Source organism: Rhodnius prolixus, unplaced genomic scaffold (genome assembly GCF_049639745.1).
Source record: "Rhodnius prolixus isolate KJV_2025 unplaced genomic scaffold, Rpr scaffold_10, whole genome shotgun sequence".
NCBI classification, from domain to species: Eukaryota; Metazoa; Arthropoda; class Insecta; order Hemiptera; family Reduviidae; genus Rhodnius; species Rhodnius prolixus.
This window is the reverse complement of record NW_027411615.1, coordinates 22,731,345-22,751,497: the sequence shown is the minus strand read 5'-3', so window position 1 is coordinate 22,751,497 and position 20,153 is coordinate 22,731,345. Positions and strand designations below refer to the sequence as shown.

At 35.0% G+C, this 20,153-nt stretch overlaps 1 protein-coding gene across 2 annotated transcripts in view; it reads right to left on the bottom strand.

The window, feature by feature from the left end:
- Atet (ABC transporter expressed in trachea) overlaps positions 1-20,153 on the bottom strand; it is a 128,824-nt gene that overhangs the window by 88,541 nt on the left and 20,130 nt on the right. The window contains exon 1 of one of the 2 annotated variants that reach the window (XM_074133852.1): positions 1,473-1,967. The exons of the other annotated variant lie outside the window; for it this stretch is intronic. Coding sequence (XP_073989953.1) covers positions 1,473-1,564 — 92 coding nt within the window. The 5' untranslated portion in view covers positions 1,565-1,967. Of the gene's footprint in view, positions 1-1,472; positions 1,968-20,153 lie in introns of those variants that run through there. 2 annotated transcript variants of the gene reach the window in all.

Sequence of the window (20,153 nt, the reverse complement as noted above, 5' to 3'; positions counted from 1 at the left end):
CTTTCTGAGAACCTTTCTCAATGAATGCAAACCACTATATCCTACTGGTATTTTAATAATTTTGGACGAAATTAATATCATTTCATTTCACAATGTGCACAATTTGAAAATATCCATCACAACCTTAGCTTCAATATAAACATCAGTTCAGTATTCAAGAGTTGCTGAGGCTTTAACTGGCCAGGTTATATCCAATACACACACATGCAATTTTCAAAATCACATGCAGAATAATCATCATTCCAAGTACGGCAGTACCGAGCCGATCATTGCACAAATCGATTAACACCACTTTTTGAAATATCTACAATTTAAGGGTCAAAGTACTTGGTTCGGTTATAGCTTTTTATATTTTTAATAAATTTTCTAAATAATAAAGATAAACACCATTAAGCGACACAAATTTTTGGTCAATAATAATAATAAATAATTTATTTCAGAAGCCATTTTGATTAACTCAGTGCTCTAATGTAGATCGTTGCAATAATTCAACTCAAATTCTGTAGCAGGCGTTAAATGATATCGTTTTAAAACGATTGATTTTGAAAAACAATGTACATTATTTATTAATTGTATTAAAACAGGGATTGTTAGTATTTTCTTCATAATTAAATGAAAATAAAATTATTGAAATGAAGTAATTCATTACGTAAGAAAGAACTTTTTTCAGAACTTAAAACTTTGGCTTAAAGTCTGTACAATTTGTAAGGTAAGTTATTCTATATAGAATCGTTTACTTAATTTTTGTAATTAAAAGTTTTTGATTAACACCGTTAATGAGACTTTATTAAGTATTTAGTTTAATCTGCTGGAGCATTGGGTGGTAACTGGGTAACGAACTCAATGAAATATACAAAATATTTATTAAACTAGGTTTTTATAGTACAAAATAACGTATAAAATACAAAGCTAAACACATGAAATAACTAAACTAAGTATGAACTCTAAATTACATTTGACAACACAGGTTGCGACCTTAACGTATTTATGAATACCAAAAAAAACAAGAGCCTCTCTGTTGCCCCACCAAAGAGGAAGGTGGTCGACATCGATAGCTGTTAACTATCGATGTGCCTTAGTACTATTTACGGATTCCTCTGGGAGCTAAACGACATCATTGTTAGCGCTCACTACAAATCTTTTATTCTGTCCTAAAAAAACACACTCTTTGCTATCAACATTATTTTATCAAATCATCAGTACTATTGACTTCACTTTAAATTATCAAAGGATGCTGGCAAAAGTATATTGACTGTCCACCGTAAAAATCTCAAAAAATTGGAATAGTAAAACAGATAATTGTGTGGCTTTGTTTTTATTATTAATATTTCTAAGTTTTATCAATGTTTTTATAACAAATACTTAATGTGTAAACATTGGTTTATACCTAGTATCCAACTTTACAAAACCTTTTCTAAGTGCAAATAAATTAAAAACACGAATTGAAGTATTATTCAATATTTGCATCATACCTTGCTTTGTTTTCTTCAAAAGATGGCAGACAACCGCTTCGAGTTTGTTTTATTTTATTTTTTAAGGCGTCTAAATCTGAATTCTCATTCATTCAGAGCTACTGTCCGAAGAATTCTCAGTGCACCTCTAGACTCTCCATCACTCGTACACTGAGCTAGAGAGGCTCCTAGCTAGGATAAACAAAAGAACAGGCAGCTGGTTCCGTACCAGAGGCTTCCGCGAGAGAGTCGTAGAACACTAACCACCTAGCTTATGCACTTTTCCCTAAAGTAGTAATGAACAAGTCTACGTAATGTTGACATATTTGTATTTACAGATAAATTTCTTGACTCTTAAACACGGGTTTATCCAGATAATGCTGTTAAATACCTAGGGATCAATAAATATGGGTTTAAGTAAAGAAAGAATAACCCTCCATAATTGAAATTAATATTAGCAAGATTGTGTAAACTATAAAAACTAAATAAATAAAGAATAATGTACGAGTATGTGTAAAAACAGGAAAATGGATTCCCCACTATCTTTGGCATGTAGCATTTAGATATAACAGTTGAGTCAGCTGGTTCGTTTTAAGTTAAGCTACCACACAAGCAGCGTGCACTCGTACTTTAGTTCGGTGCAAACTAGCTAGGAGCGCTGGCTGGCCAGTTTGACAACAAAGACTTAGCCGTCAAGGAGACGAGAATCACGCCTTCTATCTCGCTTTTCTACCCTCTTCTTCCGTTCACTTGAACAAAGAAAGATTCGCTGGAGTTCTAAGCCTCTTGTAAACTTTGAATAAGAACTCCTTTTGCTTAGGTTTTTTATTTTTATTATTATTTTTTTTTAATTCTTAAGAACTTATACAAAAAAATATCTAACAAAAATTATTTTTTAAACAAAAACTTTATTAAAAAAAAATATATATATATAAATATTCTCAGCAGCTTAATTCAGTTTCAGGCAACTGTATTGATAAGACAGAAATAAATTATAAGCTTTCTCTTTTTAGAATGCTCTAAAAGTCATGATGTTTTTGTAAAATTGAATACTTTTTCGCCATTCACCTTATTTTTATGCAGATAATTGGATAATGAGTGACTGCTTTTGTACAATGACTAAAATAGCTAGAAGAATGATACTGTCGGAGGAAGGGGAGCTCCCTTAGAATCTCATTAGACGATATTTCCAAAAGAGGGTTTCAAACCAAAGTGAAACGCACAACAACATAACACAGTTCTAGTTGAGACCTTCAAAGCTAATATGTATTGTGGTACAGGGTTCGATTCCCGATCTTAGCCCTTGGATTTTATTTAAAGGTTAATAAAAGAAATTACAGTAAAGTATGTTTGCTAGTCGCCTCCGTCCGCGACCCGCCTGAAAAAATAGGCAATTACTTTTTATTACGGTTTTAGTTTATAAGAAATCCTTTCAATTACCAAAGAAAAATTTAGTAAACCCAAAAGAGCCGTTCTGGCATACTGATATTGCTCGAAACTCCAAAATTTGGTTAGATATTTCACACTAATCGAATAAAATAAAGATGTTAAGAATCACTCTATACCAGAGGTTCCCAATCTTTTTCGGTTTGCGGTTCCCTAAATAATCGGATTTTTCCCGCGGCGCCCTTAATACATTAAGATTTTATCTAAATTTTTGACTACAAAAGATACGGATTGGAAAGAAAACAATGAAAGACTCGAAAGTTGCTAAATTCTTGGCATTTTGACCTTTTACTCGATTGTTGGCGCACAGATTCGAGAATTGGAAATTCCAAGAAAATTGCCGAATAGTTTAATTGAATATTTCGCGGCGCCCTTATGACGGCACCGCGGCTCCCCGGAGCGCCGCGGTGCACACTTTGGGAATCACTGCTCTATACATTATTATCCGAACACAGGAACACATGTCTGTACCTGTAAACAGTTTCAATTTACGTGAATAATTGTATTTAATTTGTTCTTGAAAATCTACAGTTGCTCTAAATCAGGAGGTCCCCAAACTACGGACCGCGGGCCACATGAGGCCACCTGTGGACATTTATCCAGCCCTCGCCACACTTCCGGAAGGGGCCTCTCTTTATTTTGGTGGCCAGTGAGAGGAGCACTATATGTGGCGGTGCCGCAAAGCGCTGCGTCGCTCAGGAACAGTACTACTTCCGATTACGCGGGATGCACGCGTCACGGCTCCGAAAACAGTGTAAAATAACAGCAGAAGTAGGAAGAAAGTCAAAGCTCTATAACTAAACCGGGACATTGACCATCTCATTAGCCAAAAGCAGGTCCATTATTCCCACAGAAATGCTGGGCAGTTTGTTGATTTAAATTTACTTGTTCTTTATTTTAAATATTCTATTTGTTCCCGTTTTGTTTGTTTTTTTTTACTTTAAAATAGTTTGTTTTATAGTCCGGCCCTCCAACGGTCTGAGGGACAGTGAACTGGCCCCCTGTGTAAAAAGTTTGGGGTCCTCTGCTCTAGAATGTACTTACGATACGTAAATATGTGCGTTTTGCACATATTTAGGGTTCATTTTCAGCATGGTAGTTTGAAAAAATTGATTAAATCATATTGTAAGCTACAATAATAGAGGAAAGTTTAAAATTTAAGGCAATTCACGTTAAAGGAACGTTGGATTAAAAAAATAACACCTATCGCATAAAATCTGAATAATTTAATAAATAACCATGCGATGACTATAGTTAAAAATAATTTTTTACTGACAATTTCTAATAGGTCTGAATGTTATATAAAAATTTGAACAACGTAAATCATGTTTAAACATAACGGTAAACAGTTTTAGTGAAAATCATGAACCTTAAAAACAATCATCAACCTAGAAAACGAGATTTTATCAAAAAAAAAACAAAATGGAATCTAGTGTTATTCGAGTTTTCAATAGAACTAAATTGTTTTGTGGAAAGCTAAAATCAATTTTGTTTTTTGTTTTTGTTAGATTGGTAAGTTTGGGTTTTGTGAGAAGTTAGGTCATCCAGGGTCGTTACTTCTGTTCCGGGCCGCGCTTTACTGAGGCTACTAGACGTCGAGTGGCCTAGGTGGGCACAATGACGTAGGTTGGATATAAATCCATAATATATATTAACGTCATCCCAATCACAGGAAGTGGTAAATATTTAGCGGAAAAACTTTTTGAAATCATGTGGAATAAGAAAATTGCGTATTTAACGCAATTTATTGTAAAATTATATTACACAATTTAACTGTATTATTTTTATCTACTCATTAAAACTAACATTATGACATCAGCAACGTTTAAAATTACTAATAATGTGTTATCTGTTTGTTAAATGGTATTAGTTGTTTATAGTAGGAACTGGTGATACATTGATTAATATACTTTAATTATAATGATCCAGTTATAATCAACTACGATGTATATACGTTATTCTAAAAATGGATCTGAACAAAATACAGTAACCTATCTCTGAAATATAGGATACTACTGCATCACAGAGAATATAACAACAGAGTGGCAGTTTCTTCTTAACCTACCTGCAGGTTATCAACTCTTTTTTTTGTACTAAATATGCTAATAGTTTTAGAAAAATTACATGTGAAACATTTCACAAAACCTTTGCCTTACTTTAAGGCAAAGATTTTAAGCAAAATCATTGCTAAATTAAGAAAACTAGATAGGCAACATTCGCTGCTAATGATTAGATTAGATTGGACTAGGGCGGCCTCAGGGCCTACGCCACTGCGACCCCTTTGGGTCTATTGTGGCTCCCCTAACTTTAAAGCTCACCCTCCAGACCTGTCCTTTTAATTAGACTCTTAATGCTGGAGAGCGACTCTTGGGTAAAGCTCACAGGCCTTGGTTTTTCCTCCCCGAGAAGTAACATCCTTAGCCAAACAAGCCCCTCACACTGGCACAACACGTGCAGTGCTGTTTCCTCCTCTTCCTGACAGAACCTACAGAGGCTATCATCTTCCAGGCCCATGCGATGCATGTGTTTTCTGAGTCTGCAGTGGCCAGTTAATAGACCTACAATCATCCTGATAGCCCCACGGCCTTGGCGGATTAATTCTGCAGTCAGCCTCGGCGAATAGCCTTCAATAAACTCCTTCGCCTGTCTCTGTCCAGTGGTGGCAGACCACCACTCCTGAGACCTACTCTGCACCCATAAGTTAATGGTCGCAGTCTTAATACACTTCGGAACCCCAAAACAGGGCTCCGGGCCAACGAAGTATCTCGCAGAGCCTTCCCGGGCCAATAAATCTGCCGCTTCGTTACCCTTATGTCCTGAATGACCAGGTACCCAGACCAGAAAGACCTTATTTTGGTCACTAATTTCCTTCAGGGCACCCAGACAGTCCCAAACCAGTTTTGAGTTAACCTGGTAGGAACTAATTGCCCGTAGAGCAGCCTGACTATCCGAGAAAATTACGACTTTAGAATTAATAATTCCTCGCCCTTCAATCTCGGTAGCACAGAACCTAATTGCAGCCAGCTCAGCCTGAAAAACTGTAGCTAGCTTCCCTAGGCTAACCGAAAAGCTACATTTCGGCTTCACCCCGTACACTCCCGCTCCCACTCCCTCCTCCATCTTGGAGCCATCAGTGTACCACATTGAATCTCCCACCACTGGGGGTCCACGTCTCCAAGCCTCCCGGTCTCCAATACAGACTTTGAACGGCTTGTCGAAGTTATATTTGGGAGTCATAGAATCCGAAGGCAGGCCCAAAATAGAATCCTCCTCATATAACTCTTGATATGCTCCTCCATGCCTGACGGTAATAGGAGCTTGTCCTTCCATAAGCCTAACGACAACGGCCCTTGCAACGCCTTGAATGTATATGTGCAGTGGGGGCAGATTTAACAAAACCTCCAAGGCCGCAGTAGGGGAGGTCCTCATGGCACCAGTGACACTCAGGCAACTGCTAATGATGGCCTGAAATATGGCTGAATGTTTATAAACAGTACGAAGAAAATTGTAAGGCTATGATGTAAGAACTGAATTGTAATACTTTTATGAACGTTTTATGCGAAGAAGGTCAGGGAAAACGGGTTTACAAAATATAGTATACAATATATAGTATAGTATCTAAGGATTAAGGATACTTGAAATAGACACAATTGAAATCTCTTCTCTACTATCATTTTAAGATATAAGATACTATGATAAGACCTACCCGAACCTGAAAGTGGTAAATTAAAATTGTTTTCAAACGGTTTTCTCCATTAGCCACAGCTTATTAGATCGTCTTCTTCACACTAGACAGCGGTTCCCAATCTTTTTTCATTAGTGTACCCCTTTACCTGATTGTTCCCTTAGTGTGTACCCCTAACATATATATCGTATATATAAAATAAATAATCGTATTCTTGATTTTACGTATTGTAACTTTAAATTAACAGCAAAACAATCTGAATATAATGTGTCTTGTAAAGAACCTATACATATGATATGTTCCTATTAAACAAATCATTTATGAATAGGTAAACATTTCAAACCAGTATTGGTATTGCAGGGGTCTTAAAGTGAAACAGCAAAGCGTTAATAAAGGAGAAGTAAATTATATGCGCGCCATGTGTAATATTAGTCAAAACTAAAGCAACATTTTTTCGAATTTTTACATTTTCAAGAAATCATTTAATAATTTTTGATATACAAATATATTTACTTTTAAGAAAAAATACTGCAGTCTCGAATGAGTACTTAATTCTTGTCAATTTATATGTTATTCTGTTTTATTATAATAATTTTGTAATTAAGTTGTAGGAATCATTTATTATATAATTTTTTTTCTCATTAATAATATATCTGTATAATTTTTATATCTTCCGCCATTATAACTTTTTTTTGCGTACCCCTAAACAATCTTTCGCGTACCCCAGGTTGGGAACCGCTGCTCTAGAAGACTAAAGATTTAAAAAACAAATTCAAAGAAAAACTGCATAAAAAAAAATATGTGAACAATTTCAAAACTTAGTCCACATTCCTAAAACAAATTAAAAAATAATTTTCATCAATTTTAGTTGTTGTATAAGATGAAAAAAAAAGAAAAAGAACAACTTTCTAATAATATCTCTACAATTTTAATTATTCTCATAGTCTAAATAACATGAACGTATCTTAAAAACGGAAATGGAAAAGTTGCGGTGTACAAACAATTTCCGGTCTGCGGTCTATGTCTAGAAACTATGATGCGATCCTAGCCAGTTGTTGGTCTTCTTCATTCACTTAGTAACTTGAACGCTGAGTTACAAAGTAATAAACTTAGTTTTTGAAGTTCACTGCGTTACTGTTTTGTTAGTTCCGCAAAGAGTTGATTACTTCTATTTTCTTGCGGATATTAACTTTCTAAAAATAAAAAGAAAGCTTCTATCTTCTTTTTTTTTTAATTAAGTACACCCAGTGTTAAATACGAAGATAATAAATAACAAATTTATTTGGGTAAACGTTCTACTGAAATCTTAAAATCCGCATTGGTAATTCGCCTTCTGTAATTATTTCAGAATCAATTATAAAATTTATGCAAAATGTAGTAATTATTTAGTAATTAATTCCTTAAACGAGTGATTCCCGTGTGAAGAGGTATTTGACTGAGTAAGGTTATCCATAGTAAGGTTATTATATTTAATTAATCCAATAGACGATTTATTTTCTTCTTAGAAATCGCATCATAAGGTGAAATCAGCGGTTTACTTTAACAGAAAACAAATCTAATATTTAAATCTTGCGTTCCTACCTCTTGCAAAGGACATTTTGGTCAGTAGTGGCGCAGCATACTCTTCTGATTTGTCTAGTAGGGAGAGCAGGAGTGCTCTTGGCCTCGTTTTGGTACATATATGGGATATTCCTATACACCCATCCACATCTACTTTGTATCCATGCTTTTTGACGCAGCCATACTGCGACAAATACAAACCCTACATCAACTTCCTATATATTGTAGGAACCTCTTCCATACCATAAAACCAAAGACAAAAAAAAAAAAGACTGAAGAGTTCACTCTTTAGCGGGGACTCCTGTCTTCCTGTATACTTCAATAACAATCCTCTTCTTTACACAGATATGATGCGCTAGGTTGGGATGTTCATAGACGATCGATAACGTGATAGCCAAACTTCATTACCTACTATTTGGAAGTAGGTCTAAACCATAGACATTACTAAGAAGACTAATAAACAACTCTGTACACAAACCTGTGTAAACTGCCAGGACTAGAACTCTGGGGCTCAGCCCGGATATTTCCATCTAAAATACTACGATAAATAGTTGGAGGGACCCCGTTTCTCCATCCTACAAACCTGACCGAAGAAAAAGTATCCGAAAAACAAGAATACTGCCACGAATCGTACCATACTGCCACGTTTCTCATTGCCCTAATCATTTCGCCTCTTCTACCATCCCTGACAATCCTCTACGCCAACTTGAAACGCCAGTTGACTCCAATAACTTCTTCGGAACTAACCAGCAAAATGGGTATCACGTCGACAATGCTACCAATGGGTAGATTTTCTCCTCCTGCTCCTCAAGTCAACAGACTCCCTTACTTCACTTATTTATTGTATTCTTAACGCCACAGATTGTAAATCTCTAGATAGATAAATAGAAAAAATCTAGAGTATTTTATTTAAACTAAACTTTAAACTCAAGTATAAAAAAAACCTTGACTTTGTTTACTTGTTAAATAAACAAAATTATGAGAAAAAAACTGAATAAAACAATAGAAATTAAAAAATGTTATCTTTAAAAGATGCAATAAACGCAAAGTTATTGAAAAGCTTGATTTATTAACTTAAATAACATCCGCTAATTTTACTTAACAAACCGTCAAGTGGGCACATTTTAAAACGTAAACAGAATATGTGAAGTGACACTGGTTTATTGTTGGCAAGATAGTGATTAAGTTTGACTCATAGTACATTTGCTTATTGATGTTAGTGCTGACTGGGATGATTAAATTATTGACAAAAGTCAGTACCGCTGTTTTTACGAATATATCTTTATTGTCAACTGGTTGGCCAATTTATTGTATCCAGATTGGCTGAAATAAAGTGGGAATTAAGCAACACTGCATTAATTTTGGTTTAGACTTCAAATCGAAGAAACAAACTGTTAGTACTCTTGATTACTGATGAACGTTTCATTATTTCTGTTGTAGTTAGTTTGTTCTTAGATCAAACCGCAAGATACAGTTTTAAACGCACTAAAGAACTGACTAGACCAGGGGTCGGCAACCTATTTCAAGTAGACAGCCATTTCTCCTTAAATAATTTTAATAAATCTTACCAAGAGCCACAAGGATGTTAGTGTAAACAGACTCTGTAGATCATTTGTATTCACAATTTATTATTTTATGAAATTCAATAACATTTAAATGTTTTAAAACTGTTTCCGGTAGGACAGCTGTATAAGGGTTGATCGTCCAAAAATTGCACGAAAAAGCGTAACGTTGAAAAACACCCAACTTTGACAATTTTATATATCTATTTTCACAAATTGCAAAGTAAATAAACGAATAAATAATAACTAAACCTGTATTTGAATGAAAATGGCGGCAGTCCTATATATTACGTACTGTATTTTAATATAATTCTATTCAATTTCAAACCTATCACATTTAAAATTCTTTTTGGAAAAATATCTCTACTTTAATAAATGAAATTTTCATTTGTTTCAATAAAATTGAAATATACAATATATTTTGGGCAGGCTGAAGAGCCACAAAATTTGGATAAAAGAGCCGCATGCGGCTCGCGAGCCGCGGGTTGCCGACCCCTGGACTAGACCATACACCAAAGGAATCTATATGGTTTAAAACACAGTTTTTTCATGTTAAAATAAATTTATGCTATTAAAAACCATTAAAGGATAACTATATCTTATTTTCTTAGACAACCAGGCTGCGCTAAAAGAGCTAGCAGTTTGGAGAACCATCTTTTCTCTTGTTTGGAACTGAAGGAAGAAAAATAAAATAACCCTTAAGGGATTGCCGTGTCACGCTGGCATAAAAGATAATGAAGATACTGAGAGCTGGCCATAGCATCCGCCCTACTCATTAATTCAAAATGCTTCCTTGGTTTTAAGTGGATAATGTGAACGGCTCTTAAAGCTTTAAAGAGAGACACCACAAACCCAAGAAGGCTGTTTCAAGAGTCAACTAATACGGGGTAGACTTTTGCTTGATTTGAGTAGACTCAAAGCCGAGGAGATCCTGAAGTTATGAAGGTAACGGAAAATTCTGTTAATTGGTATTCTGAAAGGGCACTGCTCAATAGAACTTCTGTGAAAACTTGGCCAAGAGCAGAGGGAAACAGCTTCTTAAATCTGTTTAACGTTTTGTTATCATCTGGTTGCCTAATGAGATAAATTAGCTTTCTGAGCTCTTAGAGGAGATCATACCGCAGCAAGATTTGTGGGCAGCAAGATCCTGGGGCCTTTTAGCAACGAGTAGATTTAACCTTTTCGACTATCTAGGGCAGGGGTCCCCAAACTTTTTACACAGGAGGCCAGTTCACTGTCCCTCAGACCGTTGGAGGGCCGGACTATAAAACAAACTATTTTACAGTAAAAAAACAAAAAAAAAAACGAGAACAAATAGAATATTTCAAATAAAGAGCAAGTTAATTTAAATCAACAAACTGCCCAGTATTTCCGTGGGAACTATGGACCTGCTTTTGGCTAATGAGATGGTCAATGTTTAGTTATAGTGCTTTCCCTTTCTTCCTACTTCTGCTGTTATTTTACACTGTTTTCGGAGCCGTGACGCGTGCATCCCGCGTCATCGGAAGTAGTACTGTACATGAGCGACACAGCGCTTTGCGGCACCGCCACATATAGTGCTCCTCTCACTGACCACCAATGAAAGAGATGCCCCTTCCAGAAGTGCGGCGAGGGCCGGATAAATGTCCTCAGGCCATTGTTGGCCCGCGGGCCGTAGTTTTGGGGACCCCTGGGTTTTGGAGTGGTACATTAAGCAGCTACCGTCTCCATTGACAGAGTAAATTACTTTGTATGAGACCCTATTAGCTAAATATCCACGAGCTGCCAGTGTCAAAGACCGCTGCATCCTACCCGCAAGGCGGTAGTGGATAATATTATGCAATATTCAAGCAGGGAAGCAAATCATCAGTTCAGTGAACTGTTAAATGTTGAGCAAACATCTAAATCAAGTCAATAATAGATTACCAAACTTAATGTCTAGTGACAAGCAGCAACATCAATGTACATACAGTTAATCGAAAGGGGGATTGCATTCAAAGAATATAGTAATGATCGAGGACGAGAAAAATAATGAAGCTATTGTAATAATTCTAAGGGCGATTCCCTTTTCAAAACTTGACCTTTTTCTTTCAAGTTTTCGTTATTAAGGGAGTTCCATGCCGAACGCCCTTTGGCTGCCTAATTAGCCGAGCATATTCCAACGATTGATGATTTAAATGTTGAAGATGATAATTTAAAAAAGGATATATTTTGTTGCTCTAAAAGAACACATATTTGTCGCAAGATGTCGCTTTAATTAATTACAAAAGTTCCAAATAATCTATTGTAAACAGAGCTCGATAAGTTTATTACATTCTTTAGTGAGGGAAAAAGCAGACAAATAATATAATGGTACGACTTACTCGAGCCGTTACTTACACAATATTTGTTTTAGAATTATTTTGGGCGAACAAAAGAACACTAAACCATAAAAATGTATTCAGTTAAATGGTACTTCTTCTACTGGACCGATTTTTAATAAATCTGGAATTTTATTTATTTAATACCTACAAAGTGTGGCCATTAAATAACGAGACTAAACAGTGCTGGAAGTCTTTTTCTGTCAGCTCCTGCATGACGCGCGCCACTTTTTCTTTCACGCTTCAACAGAATGAAATCGTGTTCCTTTTAATGCAGATTTGACTTTGGGGAACAGATAAAAGTCATATGGGGCCAGGTCAGGCGAATAAGGCGGATGGCCTAAAACTGGGTTGTTGTGCTTGACTAGAAACGTCTTGACAGACAATGCAGTGTGAGCCGGCGCATTGTCTTGATGAAGAACCCATGATTTGTTCTTCCACAAATCGAGTCGTTTTTTCCTTGCTCTTTCACGGAGTTGAGCAAGCACCTCATGGTAGTAATGTTGATTTAATTATAATCGATATTTTCATCCGTTTTGGACGTGGAAGGGCCATCTTGGAAACGCTTGAACCACTCAAAAACATTCATCGCCATAAAATTCTTTTAAAACTGCTCCTGCACTTTTAATAAAAAAATAAGTTTCAGTAGCGATTTTACCCAGTTTCATGTGAAATTTCACGACAATTCGTTGCTCTACTACATGTGTAGTATCATGTTTTCGGCAAAACGAAACTAACACCTCTTACACAAACGACGGTTCCAGTCAGACAGATTTCTCTACTAACACGTGAGACGCTGCAATCGAAAGAGAAGGCTTTACGCTGCACAGCTGTTGGTCGTTAGGATTTGGCACATGCATAGTTCTTCTGTAGCAGCATCAGTCTCGTTATTTAATAGCCACACCTCGTATTAGGATTAAACAGGTAATATTGTTGTGCTTTACACCTGAAATGACTCTAGGGTTGAAGCTTATTTATTACAGCTTAGGTCTCACAATCCTTATTATACCTAAAAATCATCCAATACAATTTTTTTTCTCTTATAATTAGAACTAATTAAAGTGCAGATTTACTCATAATATTTTTAATAGGCCCTCTAAATTATTATATCCACCAAAAAAGCTTTTATTTCTAAGCAAAATTAAACATTTTAATACCATTTTATTTAAATTATAATAGAAGTAAATATTTTTAAAAGCTTAGGAACAGCTTTGGTTAAAACTGAAGTAGTAGACATTATTTGGAGGCTCCACTTCATCATACTATGCTAATGGCGTTCCGAGAGCTTCTAGCTTTCAGCTCCAGGGTCGAGAACCACTCCATATGTTAATCATAATGATGAAAGCCCATTGTTTGCAAAGGGTGCAAGCCCAAGCTAAACTATTCATTAAATTGTACACTATGTTAGTGTTAGAATAGATACTTAGCTTTAAAAAAAAAAAACTTACTACAACCACCCGATATCAAAGTGATGAAGTAGAAATATTTCAATACAAATTCAAACAGCAAAATTAGACCTAAGAGGAACTGTGAAATATTGTAAAACAATATAGTGAATGTAATATAGAAGAAATACAAAACCAAGCGTACTCTAGGTTTGTACGAAATTTTATTTGGATTAGTTAAGTTTGAGTATTTTGTATAACCAAAATCTCTTCACGAAATATGATAGGAAAAGTCAAGATTAACAATAATTTGTTTAGATTCTACCCGGTGGCCTTGACAATAGTATTTGCTCAAATTATCAACCCCATTACTAAATCTGTTTAATCATTTTATAATCACTTAAGCTAGAATATAACTTTGACTCTCAGATATTCAACTATTCATCCCGTTTATTTAGATCAGTCTACAATAATCTGACACTGTCAGATACCTAAAACTTTTCACTGTCAAACAAGAATTAACAAAAAGAGAATTAAATAAATAAATACCATTTATCATTAGCATGATTACTTGATATCTGTTTAAAACCAAAAAACTTACGAACATACAACTCACAATTTTAACCGAAATAAGTAAGAAGAGTCAGTGAAGCCATTTCAGTATCTACATTCTTTGCAGCCCAAAATACTTCGACGTCTAACCAAAGTTCCATTTTCTGTGTTCAAAAAAATAGTTCATCATGAATTTAACGAGAATAATTAATAAATTTTCTTTTAAAAGAAATTCATTTGATTCTTTCAATTCTTCAAAAGGTTTGTAGATCTAGATTAATTATTTTGAATTGAATTAAGTGCTTTTGTATTGTAACTTCTTTTATTTATTTTTATACATATATAGTTATTATATTTTTTCTTTGTAACTTATATTTAATAAAACACAATAACCTATTGAAATTCGATGGTAAATGATGTCTGAAGTACTTCAACATCTAACGTGTGTAATATCCTTTCCCTTCTACATGTAAAAAAATAAAAAATAATAAATCTTAACATCCCATTTGTCAAAGACATAATCGCCATCACGCTACAGAAAAAAAAAAATCCATTTACTAGTTATTTGGTCATCTTAATCCACTAATCTATCAGCTCTTATTAATGGCATTCTTGACAATCCCACTGGTCATCTGTTTTTTTTGGCAAAAAATCAATAAAAACTGCTTTCGGGTTTCTTGTTTTTTTGTATCAATAAATTTGTTTTATTCTTGACTGATTTTTACTTCTATTTTGAGACCCATCTGAGCGTATGGAATAGAGGCAATGGGGTTCAACCAAACGCTCCAATCTCCAAAGGATTCGATCGCTACAAACTAAAATACTTCGAAATATTGTAAACGCTCTATTTTATGTCTCCAACCAGGACTATACACACTGACCTTAACATTCCTTTTCTCAACACAAGTTGCTAAAACACGATACAGGAAACTTCACTTCATCCTGCAATCACATACAAAATCCTCTAGCTCAAAATCTTTCTTCAAGAACTCTTTCTGATAACCCCGGGACAAGACCGTCTTAAAAGACAGTGACCTTCTTGATCTCCTCTCAAGTGAAGAGAGTGACTAACAGTCTAATGTTTTGGAGTATTACCACTGGGTAACTTCTTCACACGTTACCTTATCATTTGCTACCCCATTGTTATTGTCACTTATAACGCTAACGCGCTGATTGTAGCAAAAATAAACGCAAAAAAAAATTATTCTTTCCCGTAAGGTGTATACAAAATATATACATACATTGGCGCCCGGGTCTTTTTCAGCGCATAGTCCTCGTCCATACAGAATTCTCTCATTACAGACAACACAATCAATTACAGGCATGTGGGCTTGTAAGAAGCTCAGTTGGGCCTGCATCCTGGACTTCTACGTGGGAGTCTAGTCTATACATTGAACTAATACCTTCTCGCCCTTGGTATTAGAAATATATGTAGTTATTTCTGACCATGCGTGGGAATTCATTTAACTGGCTGTTTTAATAAATTCTGCTGCCTTCTGTATCATTTAAAAAGAATAAAATATATCTGTAACTGTAATTTGGAAATGTTACCTAATTTCTAAAGAAATTATTAGCATTATTTCGTCGCTTACATAATTGTTTTTTTGCAAGTGTCCAGTACTTAAGTTTAAAGATGCTCCACAAAAGAAAAACACTAAATCGAAGAAAGCTTTATTTTTCATAATTTCCAAAGAGAATCTATGAGTTCATTTTCTATCTCTACCCACGTAATTCATAATTCCATACTGTGGCCTTGCTTACATCAACATACAAAATATCTTTCCATACTAGAAGTACAAAATAGAGTAATATCTAACCTACTTTATTTGTTTCATATTGAGACGCAGCTGTCCTAGCAAACAATACTTTTAGTATTTGGTTTCTTTTATCTTAGTTGACCAGAATTTTCTTATTGATGTTAAAAGAAAAAGGGTCAAACACAAAGCAAAGAAAGTAATAAATATTAAAAAGATAAAAGTAGAAAAAAAGATAACGGAAATAATATAAACACGGAAATAATGGAAAACATGTTGACTTTGTAAAACCTACAAGGCTATTAGTCATCGTATATTTACTGTAAACTTCACATAGTAATGACCTCGAACAGCTGTCTTATCGTCCTTAATGTTTCAGTTATCTTTCCATTGTCAGCTGGACAATAGTTTTGTTTTACATTTTTGTGACAATCTTAAGAAACATGCTACTCCTTTAATTAAATAACAACTCTGATTCATAAAATGGGAAAATTTTACTTGATATACGTGCTGGATTTCGACAGAAAGTTATCTATTAGCTAGATTAGTACTGTTTCGTAAAAAGCGACCTTTTCTAAAAGGCTTTTAGAAGTAAAATCGGGTCTACTGGCACGAATCCTGTAGTGCAACAAATTGATTGGTATCCCTGTATTTTAAAAAAGCTATTCCACCTAAATATTAAGGCAAAATAAAATGAAAAAATTTTGTAATTAAAAAACCTTTCAACCAAATTATTCACCGATTTCTTATTATCCATTACAGCAGCGTTTCCAAAACTTTTTTGGTTTGCGTACCACTTTATAGTATACATCATGCTAAATTCTACCACTTCGTAAAAATGATTGTATGAAATTTGTTATTCCGAGTGTCTTATTTCCGAGTATCATTATCTTTATTTGCACAGAGATACAATATATCTGTTACAATGGAGTTCAAGTTCATGTTCACTTTACAAACTGTAAGATCTTAGTTTTAACATTTTTCTAAACAATTAAAAATTGCCTACATATTATTCTCTTCAAAATTATTAATTAATTTACAAAGTTCAAATTCAGGATTATTATATTTAAGTCCAAATCTTTTAAATTAATTTCTTTTAAGCATTCAACTACCTGTAAGTACCAAAATTAAATTTAATGTTGCTTGGATAGAGCTTACTCATTACAATCAGTCTCTTTAAGCAGATCTTTACATAGTTATCATTTAAGTTCTGTCACGTATTAAATTTTCTTTATAGAAAGGGGTTTCAAATCCAATTATCATTTGTGTGTTCGGGTTTTGGAAAATACTCTATGAAAGACAATTTTAATCCTGTTAAATGTGCTATTATATAATATTTTCTAGTATATCTTGAGACAGACTAACCTTATTACTGTACATATTAACAAATTCACTGTATAATATTATTAATTAAAATAATTTTTATGTATTATAGAAAAAAACGTTTCTTTGATATTTTTATGCCTTAATTTTTTATGTCCGCCATTACTGATTATTTTTTGCGTACCACCAACCAGCAACTTTGCAGTACAGTACAATTTGATAGAATATCTAATTCGACTATCAGTTTGTTTACTTTACACAAAGGTAACCCAAGTATTCAGTAATCCGAGTAAATAATACAATCTCTATTTGGATTATATTTATATTATAAACTGCTCCACAAAAAAAGTGGCGCACTTTGAAAAAAGCGTTTATTTTTTGTTTTATCACATTTTGGGCAAAGATTATTAGTTTTAATTATTTTCATAAACTGTCAGGGAACAATTAATCGAATCAAGGTCCTAAGTTTCACGTAAATAGAGAAGCAATTCCTCGTTTAATCCCCTTCAGTCTTTTTGTGTAAACAACAACATGAACTTTACCTCAACAGTAAATAAATTTATTGACCTCTACAGTTGCGTTTCGACTTTTTTCAAGCTGAAAGCATTGCAAACTCTGAATTACAGCAGAGCAAGTGGCCCGTATTATTGCATTAGTTGAGGATAGACGGAGTCAGCGGTACGCAGCTCGAACGTTAGGGTTGCCTGAGACCACCGTCCGTAGAGCCATCCATTGTTACCAGAAGACAGGCCTCTGCACTCGCAGACAAGGTTCGGGTCGACCAAGAGCCACAGAAGCACTTGATGACCGATTTATCAGAATTCACACTCTAAGAAATCGTACATCAACTGCTTCTGAAACAGCTCAAACACTGCTTACTGTTCGTGGAGTTTCACTCAGTGCCGAAACCGTATGAAGAAGGTTGAATTTACGCTCTAGGAAGCAAGCCACGGGACCATTGCTCACCGTACACCATCGGAGAGCCCGTCTAGAGTTCGCTAGGGAACACCGCAACAGGTCTGAGAACAATTGGAGAAACGTTCTCACTTCAGACGAGTCCCGTTTTGCTCTCTATGCACCTGATGAGTTTACCGAAGGCCTGGGGAGCGCTACGCTCCGAGCAATATTTCTGGTAGACTACCATTCGGAGGTGGTTCAGTGCTGGTGATGGCTGGGATTTCTATGGAGGCTAAGACTGAGCTCCACGTGTTCAACAGGGCAATCTTGAATGCAGATTTGTATGTGAGGGAAATTTTGCAGCAATATGTGATACCCTATGCACCATTTATTGGGGAGAATTTTATTTTTATGCGAGATAATGCCCGACCACACACTGCCGCCTGTGTTGTTCAATATCTACAGGACACTAGCATTCGTGTTTTGAGGTGGCCAGCACGCAGCCCGGATTTAAATCCAATTGAACATCTTTGGGATGAGCTGGGTAGGCGATTAAGATGGAGAAATAATCCTCCCAGGAGCTTAGAAGAGTTGCGAGGTGCTCTGGTGGAGATATGGGAGGAATTAACACAAGATTTCGTGAGAAATTTAATAAGGAGTATGCCGAGGAGATTGGATGCAGTAGCCGAGCAATACACGTTACTAAAATTCTTTTTCTCTTTTTTAATCGGAAGAAATACATTTTTTTTCTAAACTCATTTTTTGCTGAGAAGTACTTTTTTGTTAAATTAAAGGTTTTCATTTCTCTTAGATCATTTTTTATTTTATTTTAGCCCTCCCGTAACTTTATACATCTTATATTTGCTAACTAAAATAAAATGTAGAACAAAAAAGTTTCAGAGAAAAAAAAATAACGCATTTTTAAAGTGCGCCACTTTTTTTGTGGAGCAGTGTATGTTATTCATTATCAGCCTCGGGCATTTTTATTCATTAGTCTTATATTATGAGTTATTTTAATTAAAAATTCAAATGAATTATTTAGGTTAAGGTAAGACTGATTGCTATTGAAATTACAAATACGTCTGATTAGATTATGTCTGTTTTGTAAATTCTATTAGTGTATGTAATGTGCAAGGTGAGAATCCTAATGTTTCAAACTCTTAGCTCGCAAGTTTGAGTAACCTCTAAGAATACATAATTCCAGTTAATGAGTATATGCTGGTAATTAGGCATGCGGTATAAGTGTCAATGCAATCAAAAGCAAAAATCAATTCTGAAGCTACTCTTGTACGATCCTAATCTTTACATTTTGTGGTCAATAAAATATTTAATAAAAATCCGTAATAGATACACCTAGCAGCTACAAATCGTGTGATTTCCAAACCAGTTTTATATTTACTTTTAAGGGTAAAAAAAATCTGGTCTCTTTAAAACAAATATTTATTTTAAACTACGTATAAATTTTATTTAAAGTAACCATTTTATGATATGGTAATACCGGGTGAGAAGACCTGCTGTTATATTTTTGGTTGGTTAGATATTAGTAATTCTGAGTGGGTGGCACGCAGGAAGAGAGAGTATGCCCGTGAGCCATGACTGGGGCCCATGGCGGGTGTGGACGCCAGCGATCAATGGAAGCCAGCACACAGCATACCTTTGCAGCAAACCCACCAAACAGACACACAACCTTGAGAGAGGTTACATGCTGGCGCTAAAACTATACAGTAAATTTCTGGTTACTTTAATATCTACTCTCTACTCATAGCGTACATGCTTACTTCTTCGCCCTGAGGAGGTACTGCAAGTCGGAGACCAATGTCATTCCAATTAGCTCGTGTTTTTACACTCGGCAGTCCTCTTCAAACAAACATTCTTCCATGTTATGTCTCTTACACATGAAATTTAGAATCGAATGATAGCAAGAACTATTTTGGAAAAAGCTGTTCTTGCTCATTTTTGGGAACTTTTTTCTCAAAATCTATTAAATCTAAGTTGTTGCAAAAAAATATCCAGCTAATTACATAAATTGTTACTTTAGTATAAAAGTAAGTAGAGGGGAAAAACAATGAAAAACCCTCAGCCTCTAAGGAAGGTTTTCTTCAGGGAGTCCTTAACTCTCCTGTGCCTGTGCACCATGTCCAAACTATAGTCCCCTATTTGTCTGCATAGGTGGTTGTGACTTGATTCGCACTTACTGAA